Consider the following 20,272-nt stretch of genomic DNA (forward strand, 5'->3'; position numbering starts at 1 on the left):
TTTCTAGGATCCTTGCTTGAGATGGACATATTTCTTTAAGATTTGGGCACTTTTCGTTTCCGTGCCCTATTTTTCACACTCAAAACAAATATGCCTTTTTTGTTACCTTTGCATTGGCCCTTTCTAAAAAATTTCTTCTTCCTAAACATCCTTTGAAGATGTCTAGTAACTGGAGCTATGTTTGCTGGTACCATCAATCATGTTGCCTTTTTGTCTTATTAGCAAGATTCTTCTTTCTAAGTTGTTTTTCTTCTTTTTCTTCCTGTTCCATCTCAAATATGAGGATGAGTCCTAATAGCTCTTCCGAGTTCAAGGACCAAAAGTTAGAATTCTCATGAATGATAGTCTTTCTCATGTTTCATGACTTTGGAAGTGCCTTGAGAAGCTTGTCATTGTGCCTATAGAGGGAAATTTCCTCTAATTATGTTCAACTCATTAATGACACGAGTGAACTTAGAGTTCATATCAGCTATAGATTCACCCATTTTCATCTCGAATTGATAATATTAGGCAACCAATAGGTTGATCCTAGAGTCCTTGACCCTTGTAGTTCCTTCATGGCTCACTTCCATTTCGTCTCAAATTTTCTTTGCTGTTTTACAATTTGAACCTCTATTTAACTCATTTGGTCTTAAGGCATATGGGAGAATGTTGATGGCCTTAGATTTTGTTCTAAATTACTCTTTATCTTCCCTAGTGAGTTCTCCATATTCCTTGAAGATTAAGTTTTTGTCAACCATTTCCAATGGTTCAAATGGTCCATTCTCGGTTGTATGCAAAATGTTCTAATCCATAGATTAAAGGAAGAACTCCATTATTACTGACTAATATGCATAATTGACTCCATTAAACACTAGGGGATGATTGGCAGATTGCCTTTCGAGAATGAGCATTTTTTCTTGATATGCCACTGAAATCAATGTAATGAAATTAACTAAAAATTTGATTTCAATGAGTTTAGGCTTGCTCCAATACCAATTGCTGGCTCATGTAGTTTCTCAAGAGGGGGTGAATTGAAAATATAAAAAAATTAAATACTTAAAGTGACAAAATAAAGTATGAGGAATAATTCACAAGCACACACCACATGGAAATAATAATTTTTTTTTGTTTTGATGTTCCCCTAATGGCAGTCATCGCCTAAGAACCCTTGCTAGGAAAATTTTCACTAATAAGTTCTACTAGCTGATATTTATATGCAAAAGAGAATTTAGCTCTCTTTAAGTCGTGTATGCACAATTACACATGATAAATCTCTCCTAAAAGCTCTTTTACAACTAGATTCTGACTTTAGTTTGCTCTTCCCTTCTAAATTAAGGTTCTAGAACGCCTATATAGTAAGAAAGTGAAAATGCAAGAAAGTAAAAGTGAAACTTACACCTTTCATAGGAGAGACACCATTTTCTTAGAGAGATCCACAATTCCAATCCTTTAGAGTACTAGAGAGCATGTCATGGAGCTTGATTCAACTAGGGATGCCAAGAGATTTGAGAGAAGATTAATGATTTCTTGACAAAATCAACTTTTTCTCTCAAAAAGGGTATATTGAGAATTTTAAATATAGAAACTTTTAGTAAATACTTTGGATTGCCAATAAATGCTTCATAAGACTTCCAACCAAAATAGTCATTTTTTATAGTTTTCAAAATATCTAAAAAATGTGTTGATCGATAAATGACAAGGTATCATCGATGAAGCATGTACAACAACCATATTTTTTGAGTTCCCTAAGCCTATTGATCAATCATAACATCAATCAATGAGTTTTCAACCATTTTCAAAGCGCATTTATCAATCATGCCTTATTGATTGATTGATTGTGTTATATAAAATTTCCCAAGTAGTGTTTCGTATGATTAATCATGCTACAGTGGATGGTTGATCATACTTTGCAAACTCTTCTTGGCAGTATTCTGTATGATCAATCAAGTTTATATAATCGATCATGCTTTATAAGTTCTACTAATCTGCATTTTGGATGATTGACCAAGACTAAAAAGTTGATTGATCATGCTTTATACCAGTGTACCAACTTGAAATTTAAGCATGATATATGATTTGGTAAGGATTTAAAATTTAAATCATTTGTAAGCATTGATAAAACAATGTTTATAAAGAAATTTCATGTCGTAAGCCCCAATGCATTTAAGTACCTTAGGATTGAAATTTGGTTGATTGTCCTCTTACATGGCTAGAGATTTTTCTATGTAACTTGACTATCGATCTTCAAGTTTTCAAACTTTTGTAGGTGCTTCTTCAAGATAACTTGACACTTAATTTTTGCATAAGGAGATGCATCTAAAATACTTTAATTACAAATATTAGCTCATTTTAGTTAAGTTTTGTTATCACCAAAGCTAGATAGACGTACACAGGCGCCCACACATTAGGTGTTTGTTAAGTTTCCTCTGCCACAACCTCCTTTATTATTTCTGCCTCGACCCCTATTCCCGGAACCTACACCTCTATTGCTAGAGTACATAGCCAAAGAAGCACAAGTGTGTGTCATAGAGAATGGCTCCATGATACATATCAATGTGGCTGATATATCACCAAAGGAACGGTAGCAAAGTTAAGAATTTGAGACTTAGCTACTACTTCCAAATAAGGTTTCATATTAGCAAGGCAAATAGTAGCTACTAATGCCTCCCATGGTTTCTCCTGGACCGCGATATCTATACAATAAGGTTGGGCAATCTTCCATTCTTAAATAACTCCTTGAAATCGAGCAAGATAATTACACATTGTTTGAAAAATATTGTATATTTTTTTGAGACTATTAGCAGTGGAGTATAACTTTGCATAAATATCCCCTACTCGCTTAGGGGTCTGAAGATGGAAAGCATTGTTAGCAACATTTTCTTCCATTCTATTAATCATCCAGCTCAGGACTTATCTATCTTCTTTAAGCCACTTCATGTACATACTATCATCTTCATCCACCAAAGGAGGGAGTTTGCTTAAGTGACTCAGCAAATCATGAGTAATGAGGAACCTTTTCACCGATTGAGACCAGCTTAAATAATTATATAGTCCTTTTAAATGAATTATAGTGATTTAACCAAATCACTTTTTCTAGCCATTGTAGCACTTAGCTCATCAGCCATATACGAGCTTTGAGAAATATACAACTTTGTACTCGCACAATATCAAATAACAAGAGGAGAGAAATGTACTACTGTTGTAATAGAGACCAGAAGCACAATCAAAAAAAATAAAAAAATAGCTATTGAACAATAGTATGTTGCTATCGTAATATACTGTTGTAAATAAGATATAAGAGTTGTTGTAAGAGACGTTTAGGACAGGTAATATTTGCTGTTGAGTACAAAATAAGAGGGCCACCAATATGTCATATGACTGCTGCAAGAAGACACTTCTGAGAGATGAAATTTCAGTGCCAAGAAAGTGTTGGATACGTGAGTAGTAAACCAAGCAGTAAACCAATAATTGACGTCTTCTAACAGGTAAGTATAGTAGCAGTAGAACTAGTATGGAAAGACTGGTAATTGTAAACTTTAACCACAAGATTTATTTCCTATTTGGGCAGTCCATATGAGGAGAGTTTCTAATCCAAACTGGAATCCTGTCCAGATTTTGCAGAAACAAACCAGGAAACTTTCCAAAGATAAGAAGTCTCTGGGATCAAAGAGGCTTCAGAACAAGAGGTAAATCTTTGTCCAATATACCACAATTCGTCCAGAATTCTGGAATTCATGCAAAGCTTCTTGGCATACATCAAACATCAATTCAGAATATCAAATTCCAGCAATTTATCAGCCAGTATTACAGCAATTCAACCAAGTTTGTAATAAAAAAAAAAAAACAAAGTATCCAATTGTGATAGATTGGACTACTGATTTCCAGAGAATAATATCATGAACTGGTCACAAGTTTATAAGAAAAAAAGGCTATATGAAGCATAAAAACAAGGTTATAAAACCCCTCAAACCGATAAGCTTTCTTCCAAAAAACATAACTTTCTTGGAGTAAGAAAAACTTCAATTTTTCCTCATAAATCTCATGAAAGAATCATAAATTCTGGATGATGAAGATCTGGCATATATCTGCATTAATATATATGAAGTATCAAGGATCAAACCTGGAAAAAAACTTAGCTTTCCCAAGAAATTCTAGCACAAACCGAAGAAAAAGACTTCAGCTCTTCAAATCAAAACTTGCACCTTGGGGCGCTAAAATAAGTTGCTTTGATACTAGGTTGTTTTCAAGACTCCATCATCTATGAACTTAGGTCACATGTGATGAAGGAGAGGAGAAAGAAGGAGAGAAAAAAGAGGAAGAAGAAGGAAAGAAGAGAAGAACAAAGGACGGCTAGAGAAGAAAGGAGAGGGAGCACGTAGAGGAGGGGAGAGATTAGTGTTGTGATCAATGACCTAATCATCCCCCTTAAGTTTTATTTGTAGTGGTCAATAATACATCAATTACAAGTATACCCTTCACCTTAATAGGTGTGAATACCATTTAAGTTTGACTTCCAATAGTATTTACGTATGAGCGTTGACCAACAATAAGGATGTGTTTTTTTTAGAAACGTTTGTGAACTCATAGCAAACTGATTAAGAGGAAAGTTATGGGCACTTTCCAAATTCAACTCTCTGAGCATCTGTTACCAAGGGTTTAAAATTTGGTTGGAACATTCAAGTGGGATAGGAAATGGGAGGAGAGAAGATGATCTTGTAGTTTAAAATTTCAACCATATTCTTCTTGCCCAACAAAAAATTAATGAAGATAAGAAAAATGTTCAGTTTTTCCATGCTTCAATTCAAAAAAAAGAAGAAAAACATATCAATTAGAAGGCATTAAAGGAAAATTTATTTTTGTGACTGCATAGAGGGTCCTGAATGCAATTCAATGGAAATTTAAGGTAAGGGAGACGAAGGAGGCGAGGCGGCATGCAGAAGAAGCTTTTTTGTGGTAAGAGGATAATTTTCTCCAAGCAATATTAGTCATGATTTGAAGGCTAAAATCGTTACTGAGTGTGGTAATTGACTTTGGATTAAAGGAAAAAGCAGACCCACTTTCCATGGTAGCTGATGCACGCGTGACGCAAAATATGTTGGCTTTGCTGAAAAACTTGGAGAAGTGTTAACAGCTTCCTTCCGCATGTTAGCCATGAAAGAGTATGCCTGTAGTAGTTTCGGCAAAGGCAAATAAAGAAGAATCCCATGAACCAAAAAGGGCTGAAAGCCTGAAAGAGAAGGATGGGGTGAGGTTGAGTTGGGGACAAGTGCAGCCCATTTTGTTTTCTTCTTTTTTAGCCAGTAAAAGTCACCTCTCTCTCTCTTTCTCTCTCTCGGATGTACAAAACCCTAGCTTCACCCCCCCTCAACCTCCTCTATATCTACCTCTTCTGTGAGATAAAGCTTTCTGAGGGATTTTATCATATAACCATTTCTAGGTCCGTCTGTCTACAATCCCCAAACCCAGCTGCAACAGCGGCTGCACCAAATTATCTCAGCCTGTCTCAGTCTCCCACGGTTGCAGGAAGACGACAGCATGCGGCGTTCAGCTTGCACCGTTCAGTCTTTTGTCTCTCAATTTCATATCTTGTGGTTTCTCAGGGGTTCTTTTGCAGACCCATTTTGGCATTCTGTCCACCTCCATGAGAGAGGGTGTGGTCTCCGAACGCCCCTTTTGGAGGTCGCCAGCATGCCAAACTAGCTCTGTAAGCTTCCCTCTGTGAGCCCGCCATGATAAGAAACTCTTAACTCCGTTTTGGCATTCTGTCCACCTCCGTGAAAAAAGGGTGTAGACTGTGGACTTCCCCATTTAGAGGTTGCCAGCACGATAAGAAACTCCAACTCCTATTTCCTCCTCCCTCAAATTTAGAATACGTATTCTTCTTCTTCTTCTTCTTCCGGTGATATTGTCGTCCTTCCGGTGGGCATTGACAATGGACAGAAAGAATAATCGTCTGAATTTTTTTTTTCTTCTGCTTGCTTTCAAGGTCAACGGGGTGTAATCATAAAAGTTGGCCAGTAGTGGGATGTGGATCCCATATTGCTTACAAAGGAAAAGCACCATCCTCATAGTAACGGAGACGTGTCTTGTGCTTATTTGCCATTTTTGTTACCTTTAAGGGATGCTAGGGTTTTGCTTCTGCATTGGATTCTCTGAGGTTGCTCCAGTGCTAAGTGGTGACTGGTGAGGCGAAAAAAATTGAAGGGAATTTGGTTGTGGAGTCAAGTATCTAGATGCATGGTGAGCTTGGCCTTTCATTGAGCAAATAGTTAAAAAACAATATTAGAAAAAAATATAACCTATTCTTCATCCGATCAATCATTAGATCTTAGATTTAGGTTGTGTTTGGAACACACAAAGTGGAGTGAAAATAAAAGGAAGACAAAAGAAAGAGAAAGAAAAAGAGAAAAAAAGGGGTTTCTTCCCAAATAAAGTATGTTTTGGATTTGTTGGAAGAAATAGGGATACAAAATGGTGTAGAGTGATTGTCACTCCCATGGGTCCAAATGTTAAATTATCTACGAAAATCGATAATGATGTAGAAGTGGAAAAATCTCTATGGTTGGTCGGTAAGTTAATTTACATTACTGCGATTACCTTATTGTAAGTGTGGTCAATCAATTTATGCATCAACCTCAACTTTCACTTTGGCAAACATTAGAAAGGATCCTCCAATAACTCAAGAAAATTCCAAGTCAAGGACTAATGTTTAAGTGTCATGGACATCTTTATCTTAAAGGATTTGTAAATGCACACTAGGTAGGATTTCTAGATGATAGGAAGTCCACTTTAGATTATTGCATAGTGGTGGGAGGTAATTTAGTAACTTGGCATAGCAAGAAACATAATATGGTGGCCAGGTCAAATGTAGAGGTTGAATACCGTGCCATAGCCCATGTAGTGAGTGAGATGTTATGTCTAAAATCTTTATTAGCATAACTTGGTTTCCCTGTAATCCAATGAAACTTTATTGAGACAATCAAACAGCTATCAACATAGCAACTAATCCAATATTCTAAGAGAGAACTAAACACATAGAGATCGGTCACCACTTTGTGCAGGGGAAGCTACAAATAGGAATCATTAGCATACGTTGCGTACCTTCCAAGAATCAACTGCTAGACATGTTTACTAAAGCATTGCAGTTAGTCCTCTACACGAGTCATATTCTAAGTTGGGTGTTAATGATGTTTATGCAATAGCTTGAGGGGGTTGTTGAAGGATAAAAGTAGTTGCTTGTTAAACTATAACTAGTATTCTTCTTTTGATAAGAAGACAAGGGTATTTTGGTTGTTGTAATTCCTCCTCACTCATTATTCTAGCATCTCATTCCCTCTTTCTCTACTCAAAACCGTAAGCTCTTCTTCTTCTCTTCTTCTCTCTTCTCTCTTCTTCATTCTTCTTTATTCTTCTTCTCACTTGCTAATTCAAGAGGCAATATTGATTAGGGCTCTCGAATTTGACAATGATTCTAGAGCAAGTTCCATTCGTGATGTTCAATGGTAGAAAGTTGATGTGAACAAAGACTATTTTTACTTTGTTATATTGTGGGAGCCACCATGGTGCCACAAGCTGGTGGGACCCACCATGAGGATGTGGGCTGGATTTACTCTATTACAATGTGGGACCCACCATGGTGGCACAAGTTGGTGGGACCCACCATGAGAACGTGGAATGCCAAGAAAAGTCCTCATGAGTTAGAATTTTAGTTATATTAGATTTCTAGTAGATTATGTTATCTTTTCAAGATATACTTAAGAGAGATAGAGTTTGAGTTATATTAGAATTCTAGTTTACATTGAGTTATCTTATTATGATAGGTTTATCTTTAAGAGTTAAAATTTGAATGTAATTAGGAATCTACCACATCCTCCATTATAAATAGAGGACTTGGTACACAGATTAAGAAAGTTTTTTATGATTATTGATATTGTGAGTGATTCACTTTTTCGAACTTATCAAGGTTTCCTTGTGGTGTTCAATACCGACTTATCAAACGGATTTTCCATCCCCATTTGTGCGTCTTTACTATACCAAGGTTGTTGCTTTGCTAAGCAACAGGTCGTGGTTTTCATCAAACCACTTTTGATACGAACCACGTCAACACGTGATGAAACCCGATCATGTATCCTCAAGTTGTGCTCAGCTTCAGAATTGTTGAAACACTCACCTGTTTACAAACTTTCTTCATCATGTCAAGAATCAAAAGGGTAATCAGGTAACCAGGGCACAACAGCAGCTAACAAATAAAAAGATCTTCCTAGAAAGTGAAACCCAACTTAACCAATAGAGTCTTTACAGGAGAGGGATTGAGCTCTACAATATAGACATCTGCCACTTGAGAGCTAGCTAGAACAATCATTGCCGGGATGGCAAACCATAGGAGTACATGAAAAAGCTCCTTCCGTTTCTTCTTGCGTTTTGGTTTCTTCTATTGGAACAGGTAAGGAAAGAGGTATTTCCAACATGGAGGAGACTCTTCCATTAGAAGTTGAGCTTCCAGCTATATCCTTTTTAACACTTTCAACATGGATTGCAGACGCACATCTTTCCCTCGAATAGGATTCAAGGCCTTGGACATAAGCAGGTGGGATTTTGGCTGTTTGTCCACTTCTAAAATCATTGAGTGAGCTTGGGTTCATTGGAGGGTGACTATTTGTCCATCCGTGATACCGAGCTTTCAGACTCCCTTGCATCACTGCATTTGTTTACATTTCAGCATTAGTGGAAATATGTGAACATAGAACTTGTAACTTTCTCCTCAATGCATCCTAAGAAATTCATTAGGTTTGACAGTCCAACATATTCCTATCTTCCAACAAGGTTACATTCAATGATTTTTCTTCGAATGCCATTATTTCAAGTGTTCAACAATCAACTCCAACTTATGCGTACACCATGTAAAAGAATTGGAGATTGTCCTTCTGAGTTCAACTCTTTTATGTAAGTCAATTTAAGTTAACCCACCAAGATGATAAATCACATCACCCATGTATTAGACAAGTTGATTTTTCATTTAGTTGGTCAGTTTAATTTGCACAACTTATGTGGCAACCTAGTGCTTATTTCAAATAATTGAATCAGTTTGCTTGTAAAATTAAAAAAATATCCAATGAAGGTAAAAAATTACTAAATAAATTTTGGAACATCATCCATACAACTTTGTATCCAATGCCACCATGAATATTAATAAAATATACTTTCTTGGGGACATGAAAGATAACAAGACTGGAAAGAAGATATAGCTCTCCTTTGCATAGCTTGTGAAAATAGAGCAGACCGGAAATGTACCTTTTGATGCCACAGAATTTGGTCGTTCTAGTGGTCTCTTACTTGGAAGTAGTGTTCCAGCTCCAACAGTGCAACATGAGCGTGAAGAGGTTTCTTTTTCAGCTACATAAAATAAAGAGCATATAAATATATAAGCACAAATGTTTTGAAAAGAACAGGAACCATGAGCATGATGAGGTTTCTTTTTCAGCTACATAAAATAAAGAGCGTATAAATATAAATGTTTTGAAAAGAACAGGAACCAGGGGACGAAGGCATGGAACAAAGAACAAACCCTAAAGACTGAGTTTAAACTTTAGGTATATAGAAAAACAAAAAACCAGATATCTGCCACTGCACTAGGATCTGACCTGGAAACTATTGTTATAATTCTGTTTCAGAGTTGGATAATCAAACCTAAACTCAAAAAGAATGAAGGATCGGAAATGAAAAGTAGTAACAAAACTAGGATATAACTTAAACCAAATAAAAATACCCTTCTATGCAGGCAAATTGGCCTAATAGGAAGGGCAAAACAACCTCAACTCTTTTTTCTTGGGCTGCATCAAAAAGGAACTGCACATTTATTGAACGTCCCTATTTTTTAAATAATAGAAAATGAAAAAGAAAGTAGATTTGAGAGGCACCTCTAGATGCCCAGACACTTAGTGAGCCTTGAAATAATTCACTCCAAAAGCTTGAGACAAACTAGAAGACATACCTTTTACCAAAAGAGAAATTTGAGAATCCATTGCTATATATAGTCTAAATTTACAATAAGATCATCATTACATCCCTCTGAATATAGTTTAAGAAATGAAAGGGATGATACACTAGAAAGATACCTCCAGATGCTTGAAAAATCGGTGGGCCAAATGGCCTCATAGTTGGAGGAAGGGTTCCAGCTCCAACAGCTAGCGAAAAGCACAACGAGGCTTTTTTTTCCACTGCATAAACATGAAGTAATCACCACATTAACATTTACTCTTGTCATGATTACACACGACAAGTAATGACAACAAAAATCTTTACTCTGGCCATGATGAATAGTACTGAAAACAAAATAAACCAAATATGAGCCCCTTTTGCACATATAATGCATGAATACCGAAAGCCACAGAAAGCTACCTCCAGATTTCTTGTGACTTGGCGGGCGAAGTGGTATCTTTGTCGGAAGAGGTGTCTCTGCACAAAAAAGAAACAAGACAGCTTTCTTTCTTAATTCCAAAAACTAGGGATAATGATCTTAGAACATATATCATGTAAACTCTATGGAAGACATAATCAAGAAATATAAGACAGCTGCTCAGATTCTTTCTAGTTGTAGCTTCTTTTAAAGTGCTTTTCTGAATAAGGGCTCAATTTGACCTTAAGGAGCACATAAGTATGCTATTCTTCAAAGAACAAGAGAAAAAAAGCTACACATATTTTTCCAAAAAACGAATGAACCAGGGATTCAATGCCAAATACCCAATTCACTTTTTTTTTTTTTTGGTAAAGCCCAGAGATCACATTTTCAGGTGTAAAATTGTCATTTGCATGAAAAAGATTTATCATCTTATTGCCATTGAGTGAAAAAAGAGAGGAATAGCCACTATCCACATAACTATTTTCTTATTAGAAGAAAATTATGCCATTTCAATCATTTTGAAATGCCAGATCCTTTCCAAGGAGACCATAGATTGAACCCTTTTTGACAAAGAAGACAAAAATCTTTAGCAGAAGCAGCATATTCATGTTATCTTTTGGGATTCAATGAACCTTTTAACCTACATTGTATTAAGAAAAAAGGTTTTTGAAAATCACCCTTCTCTTTCCAGGATCTCTTATTTCATTCAAGGCATGTTGCGTCTTATCTTTTGTAAGATTCTAGGTTCTTAATTTAAAAAGTACATGCTGATTTTGATTGCACACTTCGTCCTAGAGCTTCTAAATCCTTCATGACAAAATATTAACAGTCTGCCATTCTTTGCCAAGGTTTTTAGCACTCTGCAAGATACCAGCCAACTAGTTTGAAAATTCAGGCATTTACAGGTCAACATTTAAGAATTGCCTGGCAGCCTAATATTAGAGACAATGTTGTCATTCATAAAACAATGATTTGGAAAAACCAATCATAAATGGTGAATTTTAATTTTCAATTTTCTGAAGCATAAATTGCAAGGTATGATATTTATTATTATTATTATGACTTCTAAATGGAAACCTGCTATGACTTCTTGGTATCATTATTATAATTTTTTATAATTTTTTTACTCTTATTATTTTGAAAATGGCAAAACTTTATTAGAAAAATATAATAAGCAGCGGAGAGAATGACTCGAGCCCTAGGAGGCACAGAATCCTCTACAAAAAATACAATTTCTGGATACACCAGACTTTGCTTGACTATCGGTCAAATGATTATTATTATACTGGATTTATTCGAAAGTCCAGCCTCGTCTTTGATCTAACACTAATAATATTTTTACATTAATTGCAAAATATGGGAATGAAAAGTATTGCTGGCATAACTGGAACTGTAAACACTAGATCCCCTTGTACTGCTGGTGAAGAATATATAGAACCTAGAATGATACCTTGATATTTCTGGAAACCCGGGGGCCCAAGTGGTGTCTTGGTTGGAAGTAAAATTTGACCTCCGACATGGTGAGATGATTCAGATGATATTTCTTTTTCCAGTTTCAAACTCTTACTTGAGGGCTGCAACAGAAAAAAGATGCTTAGTTGAGTCCATGGGTACCTTTTAAGAACTTTTCCTACTCTGCATCAAACATTAAACCTGTAACACTTGTTGGTAAGGCCGTGGCTAAAAACTGGTGCCTAATCACGGTGAAGCCACACAAATATATACTTACATTGTTTTTTGTATTCCTCTGAGATGAATGGCTAATCCATTGTGCATCAAGATTGTGGACAAAGCTGCCGATGTTGTTCCTGCGGATTCAGTAGCAAATTTAAAGATACTTAAGGAGAAACAGGTAAATATGTTGCACATACCCCTTAAAAGCCATTAATCTTGTTAACGATATGTGTATCTTCACTTTTTCAAACAACCCTGATGTTTAATTTCATTTTAACTAACTGGTTATCATGATCTATCCCAGTGAACTTTACCTGTTCACTACCATTCAATTACTTGAGTGAAAGAGATGTTCTGTTAAGAGCTTTTCCACGGTACCATTCAACCATAATACAAGAACATGTTCATAATACAAATTAAAATACTTCACTAAAACAAAATATATGCCAGTTTTCAAGTTTAAAATGCATACGAACCATTGATGTAGTGCACTACCATCTTGCACTTCAAGCTTTGAATTTATTTTGCTGCTTTGAGACTGTAAACTGAAAAAAGGTGGGGGCACTTGAGTGCCTTTGACACTGTGGATCCTGTTTTCTAGTATAAGTGAGCTACCCACTGATTCTTCTTCTGCAGATGATGTTGGTGGTTTAATGAGAATAGTTCCAAGGCCAATTTCAGGCCAGGATAATGGAGTTCTGCATTCATGAATAAGGACATCTTCTGCAGACTCTGTTAGGTTAGAAAATTCCTGATCCCTCATCACGTCAAAGAGGCTCTTTTGGAGATGCTCAACAGGGGTTGGAGTGTAATAGATTCTGTCTGTCCGCTTTCTTCTAGTAATGGGAATTTGATGGATGGATGAAGGGATGCAACCTGAGAAACACAAGAGCGTTACGAGATACATCATTATACCAAAACAAAAAATTTTAAATAAAATGACCAATCAGATAGGAATGAGTGAAACATCTGGCATAAGCTGATCTGCATTTTCACTAGGACTTGGAACTAATTATAGGTCCAGCATTTACTGCCATGAGAGAATTGGACAGTGAGACTTCAGTTGACTGAGAGATGTATGCAACTTCAGAATGCAGACATCCATTTTTTCTACAATGACGAACTTTAGAAAAGATACTTCCTTAACCTCTCTCAGAGATACCAGAATTTACCTAATCTTGACTCAATGGCTACATGGGGGTTTCCAGTGTGAGGTCTTGAGTTCTAGTCTCACTGTGTAAGGGGTTCAATATTTACACACACACACACAACAACAACAACCAACAAAAAAAAAAAGTATATCAACCACAAAAATCACCATTCAACACAGAAATGTAGAGAAGAACTAATAGAAGGCTTTTTCTATTCTTCTGTAATTTAATGAAGGTTCAAAATCCTCCTACTGAAGTTTTCACATTTCAGGACTTTAAAAGTTGGTTTTTTTATTCTCTGCTTTAAACATAAGTTGAAGAAATTTCTAAATTTGTGACTGAGATCAAGGACGAAATTTTTCAGACAAACACACTGGCCTGGTCTTTAAAGTAAGCATACAGTTTTTCGTTGAGGTATTCCAACTAAAAACAATTAAGGTTCAGGACTTATATTGAGAATAAGTTCCACAATGCAAAAAAAAAAAAAAAAAGTAAAACATTAAAATAAATTGTAATTAATATGCAAGATTTGAGGATATCAAATGATTGGATTAAATGGTGGAAAAAATATCAAAAATGAAAATCATCATCAAATGGATAGGCATGCATTGAAGGAAATGGAAAGTTATGGCATTTCTAAACAAAGAAGACAATCTTCTTCATTGAATGGAATTACTGCTAAGCAAATTCTTTAAAGAGTTCGGATACTTGTTACCATGTAATATGGTCATAATCAAAAGCAAAACCAGCACTTATTTGGAGCTGTTACAGCCCAACAGCAAACTAATGGTCAGACACTAAATGCCAACAACTCAGAAAGTAAAACTTCACCAAGTCGAAACTTGGGGAATACATAACATGATGTCTACGGAACAGCTGGTTCTGTGATCATCATGGAGAACCAATATCTTCTGTGTAAGTGAAAGAGTAATTTAACAGGTTAGCCTTGACCAACCACATAAGTTGTTACTTACCTTTTTTTTTAGCACTGAAACTTTACCACAATTAATAGAAAAGTCACGTGAGGTATTACACAACATCAATTCCCATATATGCATGTTTGCATGTGGACGTGTGTGCATAGTGAATGGCAGGCTCTCTCAAGTGTAAAAGAGGATGGAGGCCTGAACATGCAAAGCACTTGCTGTCAAGCTAGATCCGTCAAACAAAAGATAACATCAGACAAAATAGCACCCAAATACCAACAGTTAACTATTGATGGATATGTTGAACGTTTTTTTTAAAAAAAAAAACGCTGGTTCTTTACTAAACAACAGAAAATAAATGCAGTGCCCCTTATAAAAGGCCGGGGAGAAAGAAGAAAGGACAACTTACATCTCAGGGTAATTAAAATTTTTATGTTTAAGATCATCGCCCACTTGGATAACTGAGCAAATTGGTGAGAGGTTTTGGATCACACCCATTCATGGAAGTAGCAATCACTTAGCAAGTACTGATTTAGATTGCAACAGGCAGCATCTGCAAGATGATGAAGTGACAGACACAAGTTTTCCCCCGAAGTTTTACCACTCAAAAGATATGATAAGCCTGAATTAACTAAGCTATCTGTGAGAACAGAAGGAGTTATAATCCATTTTGTGGAAATCCTTGGCAACGTTCTCTAATCCTGAAAGGTCCTCCAGTGTACCATGATCCCCTCCCCTTAGTGGGTTAAAAAAAACTAAATTTTGACGGGAGCACCATGGGTAACCCCGGCCCAGCAGGGGTTGGGAGAGTTATTAGGGACCATCTCGAAACAATATTCATGACGTGCTCTGGCACCCTCAGTCATAAGGACTCAGCTGAAGCTGAGATCAACGCACAAGAACATGGTATAAAGATCTATTCTCAATTTTTTTCACGACCACTTGTGGTTGAAGGTGACTCTACAATGGTGTTGTGTTGGATGTAGGGTAATGACAAGCTCCTTGGTGCCTACCATACATTTTCCAGAAAATTAAAGACTTGTGTAATTCATGGCTAAATACTCATAGAAAAGCAAATAGCATTCCTGATAGATTGGCAAAAGATGGCTTTTCTCACCCTTCCATTGTAATTTTGAACTCCTTGGCTATTGACAGGGGGGATCCTCTGTTGTATTCTTTTTCAAAGTTTAAACAAAGCTTCACCGTTTCAAAAATAAAAAAAAGGATGTTGGTGAAAAACACAAAAGGACTGCAAGGACCAGTAATACTAGTTGGACCAGAATGTTGACTCCTGCACATTAGACATGGATACTCACAGGTCATAGGGCAATGCCATATGGTTCAGGAAATAAGCTTCTAAACTACGCTGATCATGGCTAAAGGATTGAGAAAGGTAGTGTTAATATATTAAACTGCGTAAGTTTGGTGGTAGCATAGATGCTTCTAATGGTTCAGTAGAAGCATCAGTGGTCCAAATGCAACCGTGAAGTTTTCTGTTTCAGTTTGACAACAACTTGACCTATCTCGATGCATTTACAAACGCCATCCTCTATGTCAAATTTCACTATGGTTGTTTTTAGCTTTTAACTCGACCCTGAGTATCTAGTTAGTCTTGCATGAGCAACTGGAATCAATTCCAGATTATCTATATGAGATTATGTGCCATATCCAGCCACTACAATTGAAGTGCATCACAGTTCATCAGGCTGCACAAAGAAGAAATCTGAGTTCCAAGTTATGTACAGTCTTTATTACTGTCAGTGGTAGGCCATTCTCAATGCAAACAGTCATTCTGTTTAAACCATAGCACGTAGAACTTGTGAGATACCAAGTTAAAAAGATCCAGAGTTAGAAAAAAAATTCAAACAGCAAGCTGAATAAACAAATAGAAGGAATACTCTAATCAGGATGATTACAGAAAAGCCGTGGAAACATTGCAAAACCTGAGGCACCATTGCTATCCATGATTCCCAACTGCACACACTTCCCCGAGTCTGGCATTCCAAACCCTGAACTGGACCCACTCCTTGTCTCATCCTCGGAAACTGCCTTATGTGCACCATAGTTCGGCTCAGTTGTTTTATCTTCTGGACAACCTTTATAGTGAGAGTGTGGATTTATGGCATATGCTTTAACTTTCCTCTGCCGAGGCCTTCTGTCCTCACTGGAGTGGCCTGGAGTGTAGTTAACAAGTGTACCTTTGGTTCGCCATCTAGATCCACATGCATTGCACAACACAGGTTTTCCTGGTGGTCCGTTCCTCCATAGTGGTGTGCCTGTTTGTTTGTCAAATCCTTTAAAAATTAAAGAATGGTAGAGAATGATGAAGCAAATGCAGAAAAAGCATATACCTATAAATATTCAAGTATGATATCTTTATCATCATCATAATCACAGCTTTCAACCCAACTACATTTTGTCAATAGCGGATCTTTCCCAATTTAATCTATTCAAATTTGGAAAGGTTTGAACTGGTGTTTTGATGTTTGAAAAGATTTTATGCTGGCCAGCAATTCAACACAACCCACCCACTTGACCTTGGGGCTGCCAGTAACATAATCAAATAAACCCAACAATAACTCTAAGTCATCTCCTAATTAAGCATGCGTACTTTAGAATAAACAGACAAATACTAACAAAAAAGAGCAGCAGGTAGGAATAAATTTAATATAGATATTGTTGTTTTCTCCAAAACTGTAGAAAACTCGATCCTCCAATGCATTGGATTAGTATTCCTGTAAAACTAATGCATAAAATTGAGACTTTGAGATTATAATGGAAATATTTACATTATTCAAAGCTAGTTTACTGAATTTGGATGGAAGAATAGTCATATACTAGACAATAGTATTGTTGCTATATTTTGCAAAATCTTGAGTGTCACTTAAGCAATATTATGAAAAATATTTTATGAAGCAAGATAGACACAACATATAAGGCAAAATCTGTGAAGATCCTGCGGAGAGAAAATACAAATGGTACATTTTCAAATTTATGGAAAAGATTAATCAGGCCAGGAGTTTTAAAGGATCAGGGAATGTTAGGACGTATACGTTTCAATCAGTCGAGAAACAGTAGGATTAAACTATAGGGATCTATTAATAGTAGTAGAAGCTGTTCATAAAACTTTTCTTTATGTCCTTTAATGGCAGACGGGATCCCAATAAAACATTGGTCACATGAATTCATTTATATTCAACACCAAACCTTTTGTTTGGTAACAAGTACAGCAAAGGATACAAAAAGCCACAGATCATTCAATCAGGAAAGGAAAAGGTGATTAATTCAACACCTACACTACAACAGTCAAACAAAAAATCAACCTAAACTTGGCATGTGTTGAAGGTAAAGTTCAACGCAAACAATTGCAGAATGCGAACCGTGTAAGACTAACTAGATACAAATGAAAGCCAAATTGGGATATCAAAAAACAAAAAAACAAAGGAAAAACTCACTAGTTACTCCGCAGTGGCAGCATGGGCCCCGCTTGCCCATTCGCATCTCCAAAAACACTTTCCCGAGTAAACTAATTCAACCAGGGACACGCACCCCAGGTTAGCAAGGTAAGTATACCCAAACTGCAAATTAGAAGCGAAGAAGAACAAATAGAATACCAATACAATCCAATAAACCACAAATGAGGCGTTCGTCTATAGCTTCTGAGACTTCAAATAGCTAATGGGATAAATTATACTGAAGCTTGTGTAAAGAAACAGGGAACAAACCCAAGCAGCAGAATATTTATTCAATCCAAGAAACTTACGACTGAAGTCCAGGTTCAAGGTTTCTTGCAGCTTTGCCGGCGAACAGAACAATAACGAAAAGTACCCATGAAATGAAGCAAGATTCCAGATACTTACAGCAAAGCCAAACAGCATTGGACTCCCTTCAGACAGCAAATTTTGACTCAACATTAATATCCACTACAGTCTTTTATGGTCGCTCTGTTCTTCAAGAATAAAACTCTCTTAAACGATTCTTCTCTGTGAGAGCAAATTCAGGATAACTTAAAGACGACTGAACGAAATATAGTCAATTCCGAAGGATTTCTTATGAAGCATCGGGCCCTTTGCTTTAAATACGAAGAAACAGACAAATGCCTCTCTTCTTTCTGCATCATTTTCTACTTCAAGTCCACCCCTTCGCTGTATACATCGAGCGTTAACAGTTGAATGCAGCCACCTGTAAAGAACTTCAAGAGATTGGCTGTATTCTCTACCCATCGGCGCAAAAGTGGCAAGCAGAAGCAGGATTCTCTGACATAACCAAGAAAGCCACGTTGTTCCAATCCCACTATCAGAATCAAATTGATTTTCAGCCCCGTCGTCGCCATGCACATTGGTGTTCTAAATGCGGGCGGAGTATACTGTGTGAGGATACTATAACGGGCGCCTCCGGATATCGCGGTCATTCATGCCGCTTCGTTCTTTTGCTGGCCCACTACCGGAAGCTCCTCGTCTGGTGCCATTTGTATCTTTAACCTCGTTAATTGAGTACACTCACTGATTGCTTTGGCACGACCGTTTGAAGCTCGGCGACCGTCTACTGACTTCACCTAAAACCTTTTCAGTCGTGATTCTGTTCATTGAAAGAGGCTGGTCCGGTAATAGACTCGGTTCTGGATCAGTCTTTTCCACTCGAATTGGACGCGAGTCTCTTGCTTCGGCTTGGGGTTTGGGTTTAGGCTGAACCAAACCAGATTATTAAACTCGATAACACCTCAGACCATTCCTCCAAATTATTCAAGATATGTATTCAACTTAGGGGGGGTCAGTCAACTTGAAGGACAAGATGATCTTCAACCGCATAACGCCCTTCAACACTTGAAGTCGTTAGTGGAGCGCAGATGAAGCTTCATCTCGATGCAGGGGATGAAGGGGTCCTTCATCTCCATGGTTTAATTTCGATCATATGGAAGAAGGCCTGTTTTGATCTTCTTTGAATTAAAGGATGGGCGACGCTCGGTTTTTCCCCTCTCTCTCCTCGCACCCCCCCATCGCGCGTCATCATTTCTCATTTTTTCTTCCTCTCTCCCGCACTCCCTCGCTCGTCTCCCTGCGTCCCCGACGTCGCTGCTGCCAAAATCGATCTCGTCCTTCGTCTCCGGCCACCGTCTCAGTTCCCTCTCGCCTCCGGCCTCATCTCTCGGTTTTCTCTCGGCCTCACCCTCTCTCTCGCACCCCCTCTCTCGTCTCCGTGACTCCCTCTCTTCTCTCGGACTCGCTCTCTCTCGCTTCTCTCTCTCTATTCCCTCCCGACCTCCCTTTCTTCTCTGTCTTCTCCCTCTCTTCTCCCTTTCGGCCTCCCACTCCTTTCTCTCTCTGGCTAGTCTCCTTTCCCCCGAAAATACCTTCCGATTTCGTTCGATTTTCCCATTTCCATTTCGATTTTCTTCGATTTTGGACATTTGGGCATCGATTGCTTAATATCTACTTCGATTAGGCATCGATTTCACCCTTCGGCTTCGGATTTCCCCAAATTTCAGAAGGTATGCCTAAACCCTAATTTTTTTTTCATTAAATTAGTGTTTTATTTGATTTAAATTTATTTTCAGTGCGTAATTTGGGGTTATTTGTGCATTATTTTGGGATTTAGGGTTACGGTTTATAGCCTAAATTCTTGATTCGTGTATGGATTATTTTTAGGGTTTGCTGCTCGGTATTTAAAGGTCCAGTAATTAGGGTTTAGGGTTTATGGTTAAGGATTTAGGGTATTTTAGGGATTAGGGCTTTTAAGGTTTAGGGGGTTTAGGCTTTTTAAGGTTTTGGAATTAGGGTGTAGGGTTTAGGGCTTTTAATGTATTAAGTTATGGAATTAGTGTTTAGGGTTTAGAGTTTAGTAGGTGATAGGGTTTTTAAGGTTTTGGGGGGGGGGGGGGGGGGGGGGGGGGGGGGGGGTTGTGTTTTTAAGCTCTAGGGTTTTTTGGGTTTAGGGTCTAGAATTATGGTGTAGGGTTTAGGGTTTAGGGCTTCTAAGGTTTAGGGTACTGCGTTATGGAATTAGTGTTTAGGGTTTGACTTTAGGGTTTGATGGTTTATGGTTTAGGTTTTATTAGGGGTTTTTTAGTCTAATTCAAACAAGGCTAAGTCGCCTACACAGGCGTCCATTAGCCAACGAAACCCGACCCCCATCACTGACGA

At 37.4% G+C, this 20,272-nt stretch overlaps 1 protein-coding gene across 1 annotated transcript; it reads right to left on the minus strand.

Annotated features, from left to right (window-relative positions):
- Positions 1-8,327: 8,327 nt before the first annotated feature.
- Positions 8,328-18,220, minus strand: LOC137936198 (uncharacterized). The gene is made up of 10 exons (XM_068780765.1): positions 17,993-18,220; positions 17,588-17,658; positions 16,049-16,408; positions 12,532-12,931; positions 12,111-12,189; positions 11,832-11,955; positions 10,381-10,437; positions 10,098-10,199; positions 9,274-9,375; positions 8,328-8,680 (listed from the first exon to the last, which is right to left on the minus strand). The coding sequence occupies exons 2-10, from the start codon at positions 17,625-17,627 to the stop codon at positions 8,328-8,330; spliced, it is 1,617 nt and encodes a 538-aa protein (XP_068636866.1). The 5' UTR covers positions 17,628-17,658; positions 17,993-18,220.
- Between the last annotated feature and the right edge of the window lie 2,052 nt (positions 18,221-20,272).

This window comes from Aristolochia californica, unplaced genomic scaffold (genome assembly GCF_029961685.1).
Source record: "Aristolochia californica isolate CCGP_79_NKW_82.1479 unplaced genomic scaffold, dmAriCali1.0.hap1 SCAF_7, whole genome shotgun sequence".
NCBI classification, from domain to species: domain Eukaryota; kingdom Viridiplantae; phylum Streptophyta; class Magnoliopsida; order Piperales; family Aristolochiaceae; genus Aristolochia; species Aristolochia californica.